At 61.0% G+C, this 19,011-nt stretch overlaps 3 protein-coding genes across 7 annotated transcripts in view; all 3 read left to right on the forward strand.

Annotated features, from left to right (window-relative positions):
• The first annotated feature begins 1 nt into the window (after position 1).
• On the forward strand, positions 2-8,362 carry PALB2 (partner and localizer of BRCA2). 4 transcript variants are annotated; one of them, XM_050317311.1, is made up of 14 exons: positions 2-56; positions 156-215; positions 307-364; positions 896-919; positions 1,013-2,923; positions 3,615-4,423; positions 4,697-4,780; positions 4,878-5,039; positions 5,433-5,518; positions 5,810-5,971; positions 6,139-6,255; positions 6,583-6,670; positions 7,010-7,158; positions 8,038-8,362. In XM_050317311.1, exons 1-14 carry the CDS (start codon positions 9-11, stop codon positions 8,267-8,269), a joined length of 3,990 nt encoding a protein of 1,329 aa, XP_050173268.1. In that variant the 5' UTR covers positions 2-8; the 3' UTR covers positions 8,270-8,362. The 4 variants fall into 4 exon arrangements, with proteins under 4 accessions (XP_050173268.1, XP_050173272.1, XP_050173269.1 ...); XM_050317315.1 differs by having other exon boundaries at positions 6,139-6,250; positions 8,038-8,195; XM_050317312.1 differs by lacking the exon at positions 896-919.
• An 805-nt stretch (positions 8,363-9,167) lies between these two features.
• Positions 9,168-11,907, forward strand: NDUFAB1 (NADH:ubiquinone oxidoreductase subunit AB1). The gene is given in 5 exon segments (XM_050317282.1): positions 9,168-9,257; positions 9,260-9,442; positions 9,803-9,890; positions 10,897-11,006; positions 11,735-11,907. Coding segments are annotated over 4 exon segments (453 nt in total). The 3' UTR covers positions 10,989-11,006; positions 11,735-11,907.
• Positions 11,908-13,168: 1,261 nt separating this feature from the next.
• LOC126641341 (collagen alpha-2(I) chain-like) overlaps positions 13,169-19,011 on the forward strand; it is a 9,146-nt gene continuing 3,303 nt past the window's right edge. Inside the window, exons 1-8 of one of the 2 annotated variants that reach the window (XM_050317926.1) lie at positions 13,169-13,251; positions 14,104-14,223; positions 14,392-16,224; positions 16,364-16,476; positions 16,542-16,600; positions 16,746-16,903; positions 17,059-17,221; positions 17,292-17,483. In XM_050317926.1, coding sequence (XP_050173883.1) covers positions 13,206-13,251; positions 14,104-14,223; positions 14,392-16,224; positions 16,364-16,476; positions 16,542-16,600; positions 16,746-16,903; positions 17,059-17,221; positions 17,292-17,483 — 2,684 coding nt within the window. In that variant the 5' untranslated portion in view covers positions 13,169-13,205. Of the gene's footprint in view, positions 13,252-14,103; positions 14,224-14,391; positions 16,225-16,363; positions 16,477-16,541; positions 16,601-16,745; positions 16,904-17,058; positions 17,222-17,291; positions 17,484-19,011 lie in introns of those variants that run through there. The other variant, XM_050317927.1, reaches the window with a different exon arrangement.

A 19,011-nucleotide genomic window follows, 5' to 3' on the forward strand; every position in this document is an offset into this window, starting at 1 on the left:
CCGTTGCCATGGAGGAGCCGCGGGCGGCGGCCCTGAGCGGCGCCGACAGGGAGAAGGTGCGGGGCCGGGCGGGGCCGTGCGGGGCCGGCGGCGGGGCTGGGGCCGGTCCCGGTCCCTGTCCCTGTCCCAACCCAGCCCGGTGGTGTCTCTTGCAGCTGCGGGAGAAGCTGGCGCTGCTGAGGCGGGAGTACAGCGAGACCGTCATCCGGCTGCGGGTGAGCGGGCAGGGCCGGGCCGGGGCACGGCGGGGGACACCGCGGCCCCGGGAGCCGGTCCCAGCCCCGCCGGGGTGTTGTGTGTCCGCAGCGGGCGCGGCGAGCCGAGCGAGCCAGGAGCCACGGCCGGCGGGAGCGGAGCCCCCCAGGTGGGACGGGGTGGGAGCGGAGCCCCCCGGGCGGGACGGGGTGGGAGCGGAGCCCCCCAGGTGGGACGGGGTGGGAGCGGAGCCCCCCGGGCGGGAGGTGGTGGGAGCGGAGCCCCCCGGGCGGGAGGTGGTGGGAGCGGAGCCCCCCGGGTGGGGGTGGTGGGAGCGGGCCCCGGGTGGGGGTGGTGGGGCAGGCCCCCGGGCGGGAGGTGGTGGGAGCGGAGCCCCCCGGGTGGGAGGTGGTGGGCGACCTCCCAACTTCGCGGTGGGGCGGAGGGAGCGCCTGGGGACCCCGTCAGCTGCCGTGTACCCTTACCCTCCACAGGCAGTGGGTCCGGGGGCCCGGCCCGGCCCAGCCGCTGTGGCCCCTCAGTGCCCCTGCGGAGCTGGGATGGACCAGCCCTGCCGACCCCCTCGCCCCCTGTCCCCTCGCCCGATGCAGCCACATCTGCTGCCCCCACACCTGCACACGACCCTTCCCCTGGGCTGAGCCGTGCTCTGCAGTAACATCTCTGCTTCCTTCCTCACCAGGTCTCCAGTGCTCTGATCCCGACTGTAAGATCCCCATCTTTCCCTCCTAACAAAGTAATGTTTTTCTTGGACAGGACTTTGAAAGTACTTCACACGTGTGACATTTTTTTCTCCCAGGTTCTAAAGATAATGCATCTCCTAGTGCTGACAGAGGTGGACTCCCTCAGTTACAGACTAAAACCTGCTCTGATGTTGACACGGAGGAGGCAACATCTGTCGCATTTAAACACATTGCAGAATTCTCCAGTGATGATGTTAGCCTGCAGGACAGTTCACGGGCAGAAAGTGTTCAGGCAAACCAGGAAAACCTGTGCTATGGGATCATTAGGCCTGTCCTTGAGGAGAAAACATCCCAAACCTCCAGAGGCATGATGAAGCTGAGGAGACGGACAAAGGCTCTGGAATCAAAGGAAAGGAAATCAGTGGGTGATGGGCATGTAATCAGCACTGATGAAACAGTGAAAAATCAAACTGCCAGTGCAGAGGAGCTTCAGTCACCAGTGTTCAGGCACAGCACCCTCTCTCACACTGAGGAACATCCTGAAAGGGCATCTAGGCCAGCTCTTGCGAAGGGAGAAGGAAACAGTTTCGCTCCTTGTGAATTTGAAGCCACATCCAGAGTTGTACAGGAGGTGTTTGAGGACAGTGTCACTGCAGGAGAGCCTGAGCTGTCCCCACATGAGGTCAGGGACAGCAGTGCCATCGAGCAGCTCAAGTGCCCGCAGGCTGTGACCATACCTGGCAGCCGTGAGCCATGTTCACAGGACAGAGACTCTGTTTTACTCAACACCAGAGGTGATGGAGGAGAAGAATCCCCCAGTGTAATAAAACAACTGGATGGTAAGGTTTTGCATGAAGATCAGGGAGAATTATGTGGGCTCCTGGATTTAATGTCAGAAAATGAAGTATTGCCTGAGGACGGAAATAACACTGTAACCAAGGAAAGCAAAAGCCATGAAGGAAACGAAAGTGGCGCTGATACCTTAAATCCCTGTCCTGCAGATCGTGCTCTGGGCAGTGCTCAAGAACTGTCGGAGAATCGACAGCTTGGAATCCAGTCAAGACTTTTTCCTCCCAAAGAGGCGATGGCTCCCGAGGGCGCGCTGAGCTCTTGCACAGTGGTGGAGGGGCTGCTCTTCCCTGTCGAGTACTACGTCAGGACAACTCGCCGCATGTCCAGCTGCCAGAGGAAGGTGGACCTGGATGCTGTAATCCTCAGCCAGCTGGGCAGGAGCAAGAAAGGTCAGCGGAGTAAGTGCATGCAGAAAGATGCAAACTCAGATCAGCCCTCCCAAGAGAGAGCTGAGGGGGATTTAGAGTCAGGGCTCGTGCCGTTCCCTTTTCTTGGGGTAGAAAAGGATCAAGCAAACTCAAGTAGTTCTGAGAAATCTCTTCCTGTGTCCAGCAGCAGCAGCACTTCACTTGGATCCATTTCTCAGAAAAGCATCATTAGCACAAGGCAAGAGCAGAGTCGATCCCAGAGGAACCGGAAGGGAAGAAGAAGGTCTACCTGCAAAGCCCCTGTGCATCCAGTGTCACAGGAGCTTATGGAGAGTGTGGATCTCACAACAGCCAGGGAAACAAGTGCTCTGCTGCCAAGTGAGAGCCAGAGTGAAAAGGAAAACTGTGATGCTAACCTTGGAAAGTCATCCTCAGATGAGAGCAAGTCTGATGCTGCAGCATTGAAGTCTGGAGAGACAGGAGTGACTGAAGCTGCACAGCCAGCGGGTCCTGATCCTCCTCAGGGAGGGAGCCAAGTGCCAGGCAAATGCTGTGAAACTCTGTTAGAGCAGGTTCAAAACCCACTTCAGAGCAGCGCTGCCATGAGCACGGGGAACGAAACTTTTGCCAGGCACATGGGAGATCTGGATGCCAACTCGCCTGTGTGTCAGGCTGATAAACATCCAGTGGCGAGCGTGAGGAGCCGGCGAGGAGCCAGCGGGGTGGAGCAGCTCCCTGGGATCAGTGTCCCCCTGCGCCGCTCCCTGCGCTGCTCGGCGAGACACAGGACCCTGCAGGGCTCAGCAGGTACCGCCTCATTGAGCACTCCCCACAACTCCCATTCCCCCTGGCAGGGGAACGGCCAGTGCAGGCCCTGCTGTTCACACCCTGCAGTGTTTAGTCAGGAAAATATCAGAGGGATTAACTATTTCTTTTTTTTATAATAAAAGAGGTATTTTTTAAAGAATTAGATCATTGCGGTGCCCCTGTTCCTTGAGCAATTCCAGAAACTTTTGCTTCAGGCCAGTGACAGGAAGTGAACAGCAGAGGAGCAGGGCTGAGAACTTCCTGAGCTGCCGTTGCTCTTGGAGCAAAGGTTGTGCACAGTGGAGCTGATTTCCAGCAAATGGGTGTCCATCTGTTCCTCCAACTGAGTGTGCATCCTAATGAGTATTTTCTTTTAGTGCTAACAAGTGTGAAACACTCTCACAGCCTGAGAGTCTGACAGTCTGTGAATATTGTGAAAAGTGTTGGGAGAAAATCCAACAAACCAAACTGAGCAAGCACTCAGTTCTGCCAGGCTTTGGCTATGACCTCTGAGCTGAAGGCTTGATGCAGAGCAACTGCAGATTGTAATGTCTTTCCAGAAAAGAGCCACTTCCATGTCTTAAGATGGATATGGCTCTTTTTTTTTTTTTAAATATATTGGAGTGGCAGTCTGGATGAGAGATTCTGAAAGGCAAGTTGCTGATGTTCTCTCTTGTTTTCTTGTGTTTAGGTGGCAGCAGCAGAGAACGCAGCTGTCCCGTGGGCTCAGAGGGTCCTGCTGCTCTCAGCCTCCCTGCTGCAGACCCTGACACTCGCTGCTCCCTCTTCTCCTTCCGCAGCCCCCAGTGGCTGCTCCCCAGACTGGGCATCAGGGACTTCCACTTACCAAACGAGGAATTTGGAGTACTGAAACTGGAGAAATTGAAATCTTCCCCTGTGAATGACTTGGAGGATTTTGTTCCGGGTGTGTCTGGGGATGGGGTGGCCCCACAGGACACACCAAGTGCGCAAATGAATCCAGAAGAAAACAGTCTCAGAAGTAATTTGATTTCACCTTCCAAATCCGGATTGCCCAAGCTCCTTCACGTGGAAAGCCCGGCTTCCAAGAAGGAGCTTTCCACCCATGAGTTGCTGTTTACTCCCATGGGGACTGTCTCAGCTGGGGCTCCCACCCAGCCTGAGTCTCAGATTTCCTCCTCTGTTTTCCCTGCCGTGGGTGCAACCCCAGGTGTTTTACCTTCAGTGCACAGTGAGGTCTTCCCATGCCCGCCTTCTGTGCCCACCTCGCAAGGGACCCTGCCTTCCTGCAGAGGAGCTGCCCAGGTCCTGGGGGATGGGGCACACAAGGACCCTGCCGTGCCACTGCTCCCGGACAGCTGTGGTGCAGAGGCTGCCACAAATGGGGAGGAACGAGGTACAATGTTTCCTTTAGCAGATGAAAGAGGTACTGAGAATAAATCTGATCAGGCTGTGGCCTTGGATGAGCATCAGCAGTCAGAGAGCAAAGAGCAGGGATCCTGCAGAGCTTCTCCTGAACAGGTAACCAGCTGGGCTCTTTGCCAGGGGTACTAAGCCAGGGGGTTTGTGGGCAAATCCCCTTTTCCAGAGTCTTGTCTGACTTGAGGGGAGAGGCCTCATTGCATGCTAGTCCTGCATGGATCATAGCTCTCCAGCAACAGCATGCAGAGTGACTGCATGAGAGTGACAGGGAGCACACAGCACTTCTGCCTCATTCTTGCAGGTGCTGAATGTCATTTCAAAGTTGAACTATCCTCCTTCTTTACTATCCTCCTTCTTTACTTGTTTGTGCAGAAAAATGATGGAGCAGAACAGTTGACTCCAGTGCTGCCAGATGGCCCCAAAGAAGAGAACTTGCAGCTTGTGTCAGAGCTAAAGGTGGGAGAGCAGTGGCTTTGCAAGACCAAGTTTAACAAAAATGCAACTGATAATTTTGTCCATCAGGGGAAAACCAACCCTGGTTTGTTTTGGGCAGGATTCCTCGGGTTCCTGTGCTGTGGATGTGAGCACAGTGTGGTGGGAAGCAGCTGGCTGCAGGGAGCTGCGTGTGATCACTGCTTCCGAGAGCTCTGTGTCCCTGTGGGAACCTCTGGCACCCAACCACTGGGGAAAGGTCTGCACCTGGCAGCTGGGAGAGGTATGAATACAGTCCTTATTTCTAGAATTTTCGGCAGTTTTCTTACCCTATGTGTTAGTTCCCAAGATACAAGGAGCTTGTAGCTTCTATGGTCACATGTTATCTACTGGAATGTGATGCTTCATGCACAGAATGGTGGCTGCACTTCAGCCACTGCCTGGTGCTCTTTCCTCTTACAGTCCTTAGAGACACTTTTTGCTCCTTATATTAATAGGGATTGTTTATTTAGGTGAACAGGCAGCAGACAATTCAGCTATTTGTCTTAGTGTGCTTCTTGAGAACGGTCTGAAAATTAGTTCTGCTCCAAGTTCTTTACTTGAAACAGTCTAGAAAATGAGCATAAAGTCAAAGGGACACTGTGGGTGACACTGAATTCTTATTTTGCTGTCCCAGATTCCTGTAATCCAGATCGTTCCTCTGCCGGACACCTGTAACCTCGTGTGTGTAGCACTGGGAGAGCTGGAGATTGGAGAAATAAGGTTTTGTATTTATTTATTGCTACCACTTTGCCCCCTGAGTGGTTGCAGCTTAGTTCTCCTCACTGCTACCTTCTTAGTAGTGGCTGAAATTATCTTTTTATTAATGTGTTACTTTCTCAGTTGCTTTAGCAATTGGAAAAGGTGCAAGGGATTTCTAAAAATCAGCTATAAAGACTTGATCATTCACCCCAGAGCTGGCAGACTGAGTGAATATAGGCTGATTTGTACATGCTATGGCATGTTTGAGTGGTGCTTCCTCCTGTCATGGTATGTGCTTGTCTCTTGATTTAGGACCTTGCTTTATTCTTCTGAGACTGACTTGTTCAAGCACTCCCTGGTGAAATCTGGAAATATAAAAGCAGTTGTTGGGCTAAAGGACCAGAGGGTAGTGAGCAGCATCAGGACCCTGCAGGAGCAGCAAGTGGAGATGGTGTGGCTCTCAGGGACAGGAGGGTGAGTTTGGGGGTGCTGGTTCGGGGTGGTCTCAGTGTGGCAGGTGGGATAAAAGTGAGGAAACATCTTGAGTGTAGAACAAGTGGGTTCCTGTTCTTCCTGGAGTGGTGCTGAGCACAGAACAGGCACTTGTTATTTTGCTTTTCTTTGTGCTAATCTCCCTTCAGGAGCAAGGACAGGCAGACCCTGATGCCCCCTGAAGAAACTGTTACAGCCTTTGCTGAAGTAGAAGGGATGAGAGAGGCCTTGGTGGGCACCACTGCAGCCAACAGCGTCGTGGTATGGTCAGTGTTTCCTTGCCATCACACGGTTTAGGGGGGTGGGGGCTGTAGCAGAGAGCTGCAGGGTTGTGCAGGGGTGCTGGCTGGCTGCTGAGCCACCTGTGAAATGGTGGTTGTCAGAGGATCTGCAGTGTGGCCCCACAGTCTTATGGACAGGGAATGAACTGTGCTGCTATAATTCATTGCTTTTGCATCATTCTTATTACACCCTCCCTGTGGCCTCTTGGCTTGTTTGGTTGATGTGGAACCAAACCCATGTCCATCCTGCATAGTGGTGTAACTGTGATTAGAGGATGAAAATGTGTCAGAGTTTGTTTTCACCAACTGCAGGAATCTGAAAACGGGCCAGCTCCTGAGGAAGATGCACGTTGGTTATTCCTACCCAGCTTCCATCTGCCATCGAGCGTATTCCGACTCTGTACGTACATGAAACTCAGTTCATGCTTGGGCTGCGCTGACTGGGCTGGGGACGCAAAGGATTGAGGTTTCTTGGGGATTGAATATAAATGCATAACTGGGTCACTGAGCTGTCACTCTGCTGTGTTGCATCAACCCTTATCAGCCAGCTGCTGCTTTGGTTTTTATCTAATTTGATAAGGAAAGTAAACCATTTCTGTTTTCTTCAGTAAAAATAATGTATCACTGTCCACGGGGCTGTGATTAGAGAGGGACTGCAGCTGTTAATTTTTGGAAAGTTCTTTGCGTTTTTCCCCTCCTGCTGTTGTTTTTAGTGATGTATTTTCCCTCTCTCTATCAGGGCCTTCTGTTTGTTGTTTTAAGCCATCCACATGCCAAAGAGAGCGAGTCCTGTGGAAACCCAGCGTTCCGCGTGGTGGCCTTCAACCCCAGCACAGGCAGGAGCCGGGGGGTGATGTTCTCCTCCCTCCCGCCCAGCCCTGCGGGGAGGCAAGTGCTGGGGGCTGGGGCTGTTCTGGCCCTTCCAGGGGCTGTGGGAGGACCCTGAGAGTGCAGCAGCGCTGGCAGGGATCCCGTTGCCGTCTCCCCAGCGATAAGGGGCTGCATCCGGCGCTGCCGCGTGTCCGGTGCACGGCTGGCAGGGCTGGGGGTGTGGGTGGGCCTCTTCCTGCTGTGCCCTGACCCTCGCCCCAGCACTGGGGCTGGGGGTCTGTGTCCCTGGGCTCCTCAGGCAAGCCCGTGGTGCTGCCTGCAGCAGTGGCACTCTTGGCTGCTGGAGAGCCCCAGGCCAGGTTGGTTTGTGTGGAGCAGTGCTGCAGGCAGATGGCCTTTTCCTTCCTGTGCCCTGTGTTTTGAAGCGTCAGCAGGTTCAGCCTTGGCTATAAGGCTCAGCCTTGCAGTGTTCCTTGCACAGGAAATGTGATGGATGTATGGGAGTAGCAGTGGATCAAGATCTTGCTTACTGAACAGGCATGGAATCACAAATTGGTTTGGGTGGGAAGGGACCTTAAAGATCGTCCAGTTCCACCCCCTGCCATGGGCAGGGACACCTTCCATTAGACCAGGTTGCTCCAAGCCCTGTCCAGCCTGGCCTTGAACACTTACAGGGATGGGGCTTTCTTTACAGAGTTGGTTTTAAGAGTACCTTTTTTTAAGAGTCCACCTTTTTCAAGTATGTTCTGAGTCTCAAGGAGTATTTTCTTGACCTCCTCCCTTCTTGCTGTGCTGGAGGCACAGCCCGGACTGTAGCCTGACTGCAGTTGGGCATTAATCTGTACCTGAACCCCAAGCTAAGGGAACAAACCCTGCAGTGTGTGGTGTTTTTGCAGAGCTCCTCCTGCCGTGTGCTGACCCCCCTTGTCCCTGCAGGTACCTGGAGGGTGACGTGTGGGGCACGGCGGGAGCGGCTGTGCTGACGTCGGGCGCGGTGGCCGTGTGGGACCTGCTGCGGGGCTGCTGCACGGCGGTGCTGCCCCCGGGCCCCGCGGGGCGCTGGGCGCTGGCACGCTGGGCCACAGCTGGGGCCGGGCTGCTGGCCGGGCAGCGCGACGGCACCGTCCGGCTGTACCGCTACCGGCAGCCCCAGCCGGGAGCCGCCTGACGGGGGGCAGGACCCCGTCACCGGTACCTGCGATGCTGCTGGGGCTGCGCGTGCCAGGTGTGTGCCGTGCCATTAAACGTTGCCTTTGGATGACTCCGTGTCTGCCGCTGCCATACTGGGGCACTGCTGGGGGGCAGCACGGCCACAGGCTGCTGGGGGCTGTGGAGAAGGACCTGCTGTCCTGGACCAGCAGTGTGTCCTGAGAACTAAGGAGGCCACTGGGATCCTGGAGCATTGGGAAGAGCCTTCCCAGCAGATTAGGGAAGTGATTCTGTCCCTCTGCTCAGCCCTGGGGAGGCACATCTGCAGTGCTGTGTCCTCAGGACAGGAGGGACATGGAGCTCCTGGGGCAGGTCCAGAGGAGGCTGTGGAGGTGCTGAAGGGACTGGAGCATCTCCCTTATGAGGAAAGGCCGAGGCAGCTGGGGCTGTTCAGCCTTGAGAAGAGACACTGAGAGGGGACCACCCCAATTTCTGTCAGTGCCTGCAGGGAGGGGGCAGAGGATGGACCAGGCTCTGCTCGGGGGTGCCCAGAAATGGGACAAGAGGAAGGGGCAGGAACTGATACCCAGGAAGTTCCACCTAGACATGAGGAAGAATTTTGCTGGGCAGTGATGAGCACTGAACAGGCTGCCCAGAGCAGGTGTGGAGATATTCCAGACCCCTCTGGACACACTCTGTGCCGTGTGCCCTGCAGGAGGAGGGAGGTGGGACCAGTGTCCCGCTGTGGTCCCTTCCAGCCCGACCCAGTCTGGGGTCGCTGCCAGGCGGTACCGGGGGCGCTGTGCGACCTCCCGCCGGCAGGGGGCGCTGTGCGGCCTCCGGGCGGCAGGGGGCGCTGTGGGGCCTCCCGCCGGCAGGGGGCGCTGCCCCGCGCGGCGCCCGCCGGGACAGCGACGATGGCGGCCCGTGTCCTCTCGTCCTGTGCCCGGCTGCTGCTGCTGCCGCCGCCCGCCCGCCCCGCCGCCCTCCGCGCCCTCGGCCGCCTCGCCCCGCCGCGCCCGTCCCGCCCGCCCCGCCGGGCCGCCCCGCGCTGCCCGCGCTCCTGCGGGTGCCGCGCGCGGCCGCGCCGCCGTGCCGCCGCTTCTCCGACCTGCCGCCCCTGACCTTGGCCGACATCAAGGAACGGGTGCTCTACGTGCTCAAGCTCTACGACAAGATCGACCCCGAGAAGGCGAGCGAGGGCCGAGGGGGCGGCGGGAGGGCCGGTGTGCCCGGGGGGCCGGTGTGCCCGGGGGCCGGTGTGCCCGGGGGCCGGTGTGCCCGGGGAGCGGTGTGCCCGGGGGGCGGTGTGACCGGGGGCCGGTGTGCCCGGGGGCCCGGTGTGCCCGGGGGGCGGTGTGCCCGGGGGGCGGTGTGCCCAGGGGCCGGTGTGCCCAGGGGCCGGTGTGCCCAGGGCCGGTGTGCCCGGGGCCGGTGTGCCCGGGGGCGGTGTGCCCGGGGGGCGGTGTGCCCGGGGGGCCGGGGCCGCAGGGCCGGTGTGAGGGGCTCTGCCGCCCGGCCGGGTCCCGCTGACCGGCCTGTTCTCCCCCAGCTCACGGCCGAGTCCCACTTCATGAAGGACCTGGGCCTGGACAGTCTGGACCAAGTGGAGATCATCATGGCCATGGAGGACGAATTCGGTAACGGGGGCCGGGGCCGCCCGGTTCATCCCTGCCGGGGGGGGCGAGCCTGTCCGCTGTGGGGCAGGGAAACCCAGCCAGGCCCATCGCTGGGAGAGGAGCAAACCACACAGATCCACCGCTGAGCTGTGCCGGGGCCGCGGCACCTGCAGCAGTCGGGAGCTGGCCCTGTCCTGTTCCTGAGCGTGGGCCCCTTGGAAGCAGGAATTGTTCTTTTCCACCCCACACTGGCACCCCCCGTGGGTTAATGGGGGGCAGCAGTGTGTAGGTGCTACACTGAGTGTGGAGGCTTCACCTGGGCTGAGCTTGGCTTCACAGATCACAAACCCCAGACAGTCCAGGTTTTCTCTCACCAGAATTTTTTTCATCCTCAACCCTTAATGCTACTGGAGAAGAAAAAGGTGTTTTCTCCCTATTGATTTGTATTCCAAGTTTCCTTTTACTTCCTTTTGGACTTCTTCATGCTTTCATTTAAAGCTCATGAATTCTGGAGTAGGTGCCTAAATGTCACCTTGGGCCATAGATGTCCCTAGTGTTTGGCTCTCTTAGCCTGAGGTGAATGTTTCACTCTCAGAGGCTTTGCTGGCAGTGTGTCTGTAATCCCTGTGCTGGCTGGAGTGTGAATGTGGCCAGGAGTATCAGAAAGAAGAACTTGTATTTCTGGGTTGTTTCTGAGCCCTCAGCAGCAGCCTCAGCCTGAGGGGCTTTGGGTGCTGCCTGGGGGTCCAGGAATAGCCCCCATGTCACACACCAGTAGCTGTGGGAGCTCTGGGAAAGCCTTGGTAGCTTTAGTGAGGCATGAGAAGCACGGGCTTCTGCTTTGCCTGCCTTGTCCTGTGTTCAGAGGTGGTGTCACTTCAGATAGTGTAGTGATGCAGTATCAACCCCTGCCCACGTGTCCCCTCCCTGCCTGTCCCCTGCCCAGCCCCTGGGCCAGCAGCCATCCCTTCCCTTGGCCTCGCCCCCTTTTCCGTTGTTTTGGCTAAGTGTGTGCCCTTTCTTGCAGGATTTGAAATTCCTGATGGAGATGCAGAGAAGTTGATGTGCCCGCAGGAGATTGTAGATTACATTGCAGATAAGAAGGATGTTTATGAATGAAGCAGTTCCTCGAGCTGAGTGAGTGCAGACATACTCTGTGCATGCCTGGGTGCCCACAGGGGCAGGGCAGGGGGACGTGTGGCTCCATGGAGGCAGCTTGAGGTGGCAGTGGGGAGCATGGCACCGTGTGAGGGAGCTGGCAGAGCTGTGGGTGCCAGCGGGGAGGGCAAGGGGGTGTATTTTCCTGAGGGCGAGGGCGTGTTTCCTGAGCTGGAGGGAATGTGTGGGGCTCAGAGACATCTCCTCTTGTCCCACCTGACGTGTCAAGTGCTGGGCTCACCCCAGGGTTGTAGTGGATGGTGAATAGGGTTCGGCCATGGCAGCCCATCTCCCTGTGCCCCTCGGCCCTGCAGAGGGTGTGTGGAGGCACCTCAGCCCTCCCCGCCACTGCCAGCACCGTCTCTTCCCCCACAGCCACGGCCGGGAAGGAAATGGGCAGGAAAGGGTTATAGGAGCGACAGCCTGAGTGCTGCAGGGGAAATGAGGTGGCCTCGGGCCAGCCTGCAGTGCTGATCCACATTGCTGCCTGTTCCTGTGAGGCTCTGGGCCTTCCCCCACACTGCCCGGGGCAGGGGGCCTGTGTCCCTTTGCTGCTTTGGGCCGGGCTTTGAGCCGTGGCCTTTGGAGAGAGCTGGGGGCTCCTTCTGTGCCTGTGTTCGGTGCTCGGCATGTCCTGCCCCTGCCTGAACCACTTCTGTGCCTTCAGATGGTTCATGAAACGTTGAACACGGATTTTGTTTTCCCAGGAGCTGTCGCATGCCAGGCCTGGGCTGGTGCCGGCGCGGATGGATGGGAGCGCACACGCTGTCCCGCTGTGGCTTTCATCTGGAAGCTGCACGTGGATGTTGTATTTAAAGCTGTCTGAATGTGTTGTCCTTTAAAAAAAAGAAAAAAAACCAAGAATAAACAGTTAAGACCATTGTGTTGGTGGCTGTTCTGTTTCACACAGTGGGTGGGTTCCTGTGTCGGTGTTTGGGTGTAAAGGACACATCGGGGATCAGGGACTGACAGCTCTGGAATTGTCCTTCCCTGCCCTGGGATTTGGCTCTGTCCTGCATACCCATAACTGTTTATTTTGTCAGTGCTGATAAAAACAAGTTCTGTGTGATAGGCTTCTATTTTCCAGATGGAAAATAAAGGGGGGAATGACTTTGCTGCTGCTGAACAGCAAATTCACATTGGTGTTCCTGTATGCCTGGCTCATCCCAGTGTGGGAGCCTTGCTTTAATCCACCTGAGGCAGGAATGGGTTATTTCTGGACACCACATAGTGTTTCCCCTGACTGAAGAGACACTTTCGCGTCACAGCAGCATTGCCAGGTCAGGAGCCAAGGAAGTGTCACTGGGTAACAACCTCTGGCAGTGGGGAGGTGAGGATGGAATATGGAGCAGGAACTGTGGCTGCATGCAGTGCCTGTGTGGTGAGGTGTTCCTGGGATGTTCTCGGGGTGTTCTCAGTAGCTGCACTTCACTATGAGGCCCTCAGCAAACAAGTGACCCTCTGCTTTTAGGACCCAGATGTCAATCCCGCTGTAAGCAAGGCCTGTGCCTTGGGAAACTCATTCACAGCTCCACACCCCAGCTGTACTCTGACACGTTTTCCGAGTGGCTGCATGGTGGAACTGGGGGCAGGCAGTGTTTTTGGTCACTGTGTCTGTAGTGGTTTACCTGTGGCATTAACGTGAGGTGCCTGCTCGGAGGCTGTGCTGGTGCCAGGTGGTCACTGGGTTCTCTCCGTGTGACCCTGAGGGATGTGAGGAACCCGCAGTCAGAGCAGTCAGTGGTGCCCTTGGGGAGCCTTTGCCCTGGGCATGTCCCCAGGTTCCTGGGGACAGCCGGGGACAGAGCAGGGGCAGAACCGGGCCCGGGCCGTCCCGAATGAGCGTCCCGGGATGAACCCGTGGGAGGTGGGCGGGAGGCCCCCGAGCCCCTCTGGCCCGGCCCAGCGCTGAGCCCGCGGTGGGGGCCGAGCCCGCAGCTCCGCACCTGGGGCGGCCAGAGGGGGCCGGGCCGAGCCCCCCGGGGTGGGGCACAGTGCCGAGCCCCCCGGGGTGGGGCACAGTGCCGAGCCCCGGCCCGCCCGTCCGCCCCGGGGCGGAGGGAGCGCCGGTGCCGTGGGGCGGGCCCGGGCCGGGGGCTGCGGTTCCCGGCGCCTCCGCCCCGCCGCAGCGGGCGGGGGCTTCCTGCCGCCGCCTGGCAGAGCCGCCCGCGCCGCGCCATGGAGCGGCCCCGGCTCCCGCTGCCCCGGCTCCTGGCCGCCGCAGGTGAGCGAGGGGGTGGGCACGGCCGCGAAGGGGCCCCGGTCCCGCTGGTTCCCGGGCGGGGGATGCTGCGCTCGGAGGGCGGCGGGGCCGGTGAGTGCCGGCGGCCCGGGGGTCTGCGGTGGGGCCGGGTCCCCGCTGAGTGGGGGGCGGTGGCTGCCGCTCGGTGTCACCGGGACCCGCTCGGGGTGGGCCCGGCCGCGGGGTCTCGGGGCGGGCAGCCCGGGGGCTGCCGGTGAGAGCCGCGGTCTCTGCCGCGCCGTGGCCGTTCCGTGCCGGGCTGTGCCACCAGCCCGGGCGGCTCCGTGGCCTCGAAGGCGGCGGGTGCTGCGCCCGCGGGAGCCCCGGTGAGGGGCTGGCGGGGAGCGGGGCCCGAAGGGTTCGTAGTGACCTCCGTTCCAGCCCTGGCCCCAGCCGGGCGGTGACCACCCGCCGTGCTCCTGATGAACCGCCCGTTCTCTCGGGAGAGGGGCCGCCGCGGGCCCCGGAGCCCTGCCCGGAGCCCTCCCCCGTTTGCTGGCGTCGTGCCCTCCGGCGGACCCGCTGGTGCCGGCGCTGGCACATGGCGGCTCTGGGAGGGTGGTCGGGTTTGGTCAAACTGGGGGCTCCCAGCACAGCCGGAGTGTGGCCGTGGGGCAGGACTTGGCACCGTTCGTTGGGACCGGGGCAGGTGGTTCTCATCTGGGTTTGGGTTGTTCCGGAGCGTCTCCTTCGGCAGAGCCGCCCGTTGTTAACGGAGGGAAGAAAGCGAGCCCCCCACCCTCGCCGGCGGCTGCGGGAGTGGCGTGCCCGGTCGCCGGTGCTGGTGCGGGATGCCCGGTGCTCGGACCGATGCGCTGCTCCCTCCCCTCGCAGTGCTCGTGGAATGCTGCGCGCGGCTCTGCCCCGCTCTGGGCAGCGGGACGGGCTCCACACTGGGCACTGCCGACCCCTGCGCCCACCTGGGGACCGCGGCGGGGGAGCGCTGCCGGACAGGTACCCCCTGGGCTGGGAACGTCCCACTCGCGGCCCTTTGGGGCACTGCGTGCCAGCCGCGTGTGTGGGTGGCACGATGGGGCCAAAGGTGCCTGCCCTGGCAACTGTGGGGTACTGACCCGTGGGTCAGCCCTGCTCAGTGCCCCCCAACTCTGCCCCTGCCTGCAGATCACCCAGAGCGAGGAGCTGGTGTGGGGCAGGCGCCAACACCGGAGGCCGTGAGGCAGCTGTGGACAGAGGCTGAGCTGCTGCCCTTCCCTGGGACTCCTGCCAGGACAGCCGAGCCCTCCGGCCCCCAGGGGAGCCCTAGAGGCCCCAGGATGGGCGAGGAGGGAACAGGACCAGCGGTGTGGGGTGGAACAACCACTGAGCACCCGGGGCCCCCCATGTCTGCAGGCACCACCGAGCAGGCAGCTGCAGGAAGCGAGCTGCTGGTGACCAGTGCAGGAGCCCCAGTCCCTGTGCAGCCAGACACAGATCCTGCCACCATGGACCCCCTCGGGACTGACCCTGAAGGACATGTGACAGTGGAAGGTGTAACGACCATGCAAGGGACCCCTCTGCATTCATTACCCTCCATGGCAGTGCCGGGTTCTGCTGGGGGACAGAGGGGATCCCCCAACATCCTGCTGGGATGGAGGCCCATGGGAACAGTCCTTGTGCAGAGCCAGAGGGGCTCACACAGCTCCTCGTTCCCTGAGCTGAGGGCTGGGGAGGACCTGAGTGCCACTGTCCCGCTGGGTAACAGGAGCCCAGGGACGGACCCAGCCACCACTCTGGTCACTGACAGCCCGGTGCTGGGGACAACAGGGATGTCACCCTTTGTGGAGGGGTTGCAGAGGCTGCTGACCCCCACAGGGGCAAGGCGGGGGACACACCAGGGGCTGCCGGGGCCAGGGCTGGCAGGAGGACAGGGCTCTGCCTCTCGCCCACAGCAGGGTCCCCACTCTGCCCCTCCCCACTTTGTGCTGTCCCTGGGGCCTGCTGGCCATGAGGGACCTGTGGCCAGCACAGCCTGGCCAGCCCTGGGCACAGGCCCAGCCTCACTGCCTGCCACAGGCAGGAGGTTGGGTCTGCCTGTGCCCACCACCATAGCTGGCACCCCAGGGGTGACATCCTCTGGCCCAGGGGGAGCCCTGGACCCGACCCCAGGAGTGTTGGGGCCACTGGACAGGGGGGGTTCCCCTGAGCACATCCCCCTGAACCCATCGGCTGTGCCGAGGCAGCCCCCACCCCCTCTGACCCCCAGTAGCAGTGCTGTGGTGCAGAGCAGGGTGACTCATGCCAGTCCTGGGTCCCCCCATGTCCCCCTGTCCCCACAGCCTGCCCCAGACAGAGGGGCAGTGACCCTGCTGCCAACCCCGCTGTCTTCCCCAGGGACTGGCTGGGGGGTTCTGGGCCTTGGCCCTGCTGTGAGCACCCCCCCAGGAGACCCCTCCCCAGGGCTTCCCCACACTGACTTGAGGGTGGGTCCTGCTGAGAGCCCCCAAATCCTGGAGGGGACCCAGCTGGGGGTGGGCAGCCTGGCCCCTCCCTCAGCCCTTGGGCCATCCCAGCAGCCACCTTCATCCCAACCTGCATCTTCCCTGGGACCAACCACCACCGTGGCCGCCACCATCACAGCCACCATCACAGCCACCACCACAGCCACCACCACAGCCACCACCGCCAGCCCAGAGCTGCTCACGGCTGTGGGGACGGTCACGCCGGCGCTGGGTGCTGCAGAACTGCAGCGGGATGTGGCAGGGCTGACGTGGGGGCCCCCAACTCATGTGCCCACTGTGATGCCCAGGGCCTCCCAGCAGCCCACGGATCCTGATGGGACCCTGGGCCATCGTGAGGGCCCCAGGTCCCCTCCAGCTGTGAAGGACACAGACCTGGCCCAGCCATCGAGCATCCCCGCGGGGCGGCCGGACACTGATGCCCCCCGACTGATGCCAGCAGGGTCAGGCAGGGCCCCGCAGGTGTTCATTGTGGAAGATCAGCCCCCACTCCTGAAAGGTGGGTCTAGTGGTTTGGGACCCTCTCCTGGAACATGATGGGAGGGGGAGAGGCTCTGGGAGCCACCAGCATGGGGGGGTCAGTGGTGGTGGCCCCTGGGGTGGGGCCATGTCACGGTGGTCCCCATCTCCTCCTGCAGCCTCCCTCCTGCGGATCCCCTGTGAGCTGGTGCTGGATATGGAGTTTGTCCCGGCCCTGCAGGACCCCGGGTCCCATGAGCGCCAGGAACTGCTGCACAGCTTCAACCAGACGGTGAGTGCAGGAGGGCTGTGGGGCTGTGGGTTGGGGCCATCGCACTCAGCTCCCCCCCTGTGCAGGTCACCCCCCTCTTCACATCGGTGCCCGGGTTCCTGCGGCTGGAGGTGACGGGAATCAGGTGGGTGCTGGTGCAGCCCCGCAGCACGTGATGCTCCCTGGCACAGGGGTATGGGGCCTGTCCCACGCTGCGGGGTCACGGCAGTGCTGGGGGAGGTGCTGGGCACGGGGTCTGCCCCACGAGCTCAGAGCGGGTGTCCCTGCAGGGAGGGCAGCGTGGTGCTGCAGTACGACGCGCTGTTCGCCGTGGAGCAGGTGCCGCTGCTGGGGCTGGACACGCTCCTCGAGGCCACGCTGGGCTCTGGCGGCACCGGGCCAGGCCTGGTGGTGGAAACAGCCCCCGTCCTGCGCCACGAGGCTCTGGGTGAGTGTGGGGCAGGAGTGGGACTGCGCCATCGCCGACCCTCCCGTGGGCCTGGAGCCTGGTGCCTGCAGGGGTTGCGGCAGGGTGGGCACACGCCTGGCCACGGCTCCCTGCTCTGTGGGGAGGGGTGGCACAGCCAGACCCCATCCCTGCAGTGCGGACAGTGGACCCCTGCACTGTGCTCTTCACCTGCCCGGCCGGCTTTGCCTGCGCGTCTGGGGTGGACGGGAACACGACCTGCACCTCCCTCTGCCACCGCGACTTCTGCAAGAACCACGGCATCTGCACCCACGCGCGGGACCACCAGCCCCTCTGCCAGTGAGTGCCCAGGGGACGGCCGGGGTGGTGGGTGCCGTCCCGCCGGCACTGATGGACCCGCTCGGCACAGGTGCCCCGTGGGCAGCGATTTTTGGTTCATGGGGCTGCGCTGTGACTACCGGGTGACCCAGCAGAGCCTGCTGGGCATGGCGGCCGGGGTCCTGCTCAGCATCGTCCTCCTGGGCGCCGTCCTCGCCGCCGTCGCCGTCCGCCGCTTCAAGACCCTGCTGCTGGAGGCCAGGGCTGACCAGACCCGCAGCAGGTGGGAGTGTGGGGAGCAGGATGGGGGGCCGTGGGGTCGTGGAGGGAGGGAACTTCTGCCCCTCCTGGGGTGCTGGGTGCAAGGGGCAGCAGGGAGAGCCATGGTGGGATGGCTGGGCTGGGCTGGGGCTGAGCTCTGCCAAGGAAAACACTGTGGGGCAGCTGATAGTGGCGGTGGGAGGTGCTGGGGCGGGGGGAGCACGCGTGGGACCCAGGAGCGGCTGGTGCCTGGCTGGGTGGGGGTCCGGGGTGTGTGCTCAGCGCTGGGGGATGCTCACAGCCACGGGAAGTGGCATCCAGGTCAGAAAGGAGTGCCAGGGGCCGTGGGGCTGGATGGGGCCACGGTGGCACCGCAGGGCCGTGGGCTGTGCTGCTGTGGAGAGACGCTGGAGATGTGCGGCTGAGCCCCAGCCCCACAGTCCCCAGGACCCCAAGGGCTACCCGTGGGCAGGGTCACCCTGCCATCCTGCACTGCTGCCTGGGCTGGGGAGCGGGACTGCAGCACAGCCCTGCCAGAGCAGCTCCTGGGAGCCCTGGGGAGGGCCCGCTGCCCGTTCCCTGAAGGGCTGCAGGAGGATCATCCCCAGGAAACCACTGGAACAGCCCCAGCCTCTGTTGGGCCAGAGGCTGTTTGGTGTCACGGGCTGGGTGTGCAGCTGCGCCCTTTCCCCGGGCCCTGGAAATTTGGGTGGAAACCTGCAATCTGTGTAGCCGTGCAGTCAGGGGGGTGGTGCTCACAGTGTGTGTGCACATGTCCGCACTCTGTGTGTGTGCACGTATGTTAGTGCGTGTGTGTGGGCACGTGTGTTAGTGTGGGCACGTGTGTTAGTGTGGGCACATGTGCACAGCCCTGCCTGTGTGTGTGTACACGTTAGTACATGTGTGTACACACGTGTGCATGGCCCTGCCCTGTGTGTGTGTACATGTTAGTACATGTGTGTACACACGTGTGCACGGCCCTGCCCTGTGTGTGTGTACACGTTAGTACATGTGTGTACACACGTGTGCATGGCCCTGCCCTGTGTGTGTGTACACACGTGTGCATGGCCCTGCCCTGTGTGTACATACGTTAGTACATGTGTGTACACACGTGTGCACGGCCCTGCCCTGTGTGTGTGTACACATGTTAGTACATGTGTGTACACGCGTGTGCACGGCCCTGCCCTGTGTGTGTACGTTAGTACATGTGTGTACACACGTGTGCACGGCCCTGCCCTGTGTGTGTGTACACGTTAGTACATGTGTGTACACACGTGTGCACGGCCCTGCCCTGTGTGTGTGTGTACACACGTTAGTGCATGTGTGTACACACGTGTACATGGCCCTGGCCTGTGTGTGTACACACGTTAGTACATGTGTGTACACACGTGTGCATGGCCCTGCCCTGTGTGTGTGTACACACGTTAGTACATGTGTGTACACACATGTGCACGGCCCTGCCCTGTGTGTGTACACGTTAGTGCATGTGTGTACACACGTGTGCATGGCCCTGCCCTGTGTGCACATACGTTAGTACATGTGTGTACACA

This window comes from Myiozetetes cayanensis, unplaced genomic scaffold (genome assembly GCF_022539395.1).
Source record: "Myiozetetes cayanensis isolate MyiCay16 unplaced genomic scaffold, myiCay2020 scf20-37, whole genome shotgun sequence".
In the NCBI taxonomy this organism is placed as follows: Eukaryota; Metazoa; Chordata; class Aves; order Passeriformes; family Tyrannidae; genus Myiozetetes; species Myiozetetes cayanensis.

What these genes read in the sequence shown, in the direction of transcription:
- PALB2 (XM_050317311.1), top strand. Translation starts at nt 9, where the DNA reads ATGGAGGAGCCGCGGGCGGCGGCCCTGAGCGGCGCCGACAGGGAGAAG. An exon ending in GCGGGAGCGGAGCCCCCCAG is followed by an intron (nt 365 to 895) that starts GTGGGACGGGGT and finishes CTTCCTCACCAG; the next exon opens with GTCTCCAGTGCTCTGATCCC. An exon ending in AGCTTGTGTCAGAGCTAAAG is followed by an intron (nt 4,781 to 4,877) that starts GTGGGAGAGCAG and finishes TGTTTTGGGCAG; the next exon opens with GATTCCTCGGGTTCCTGTGC.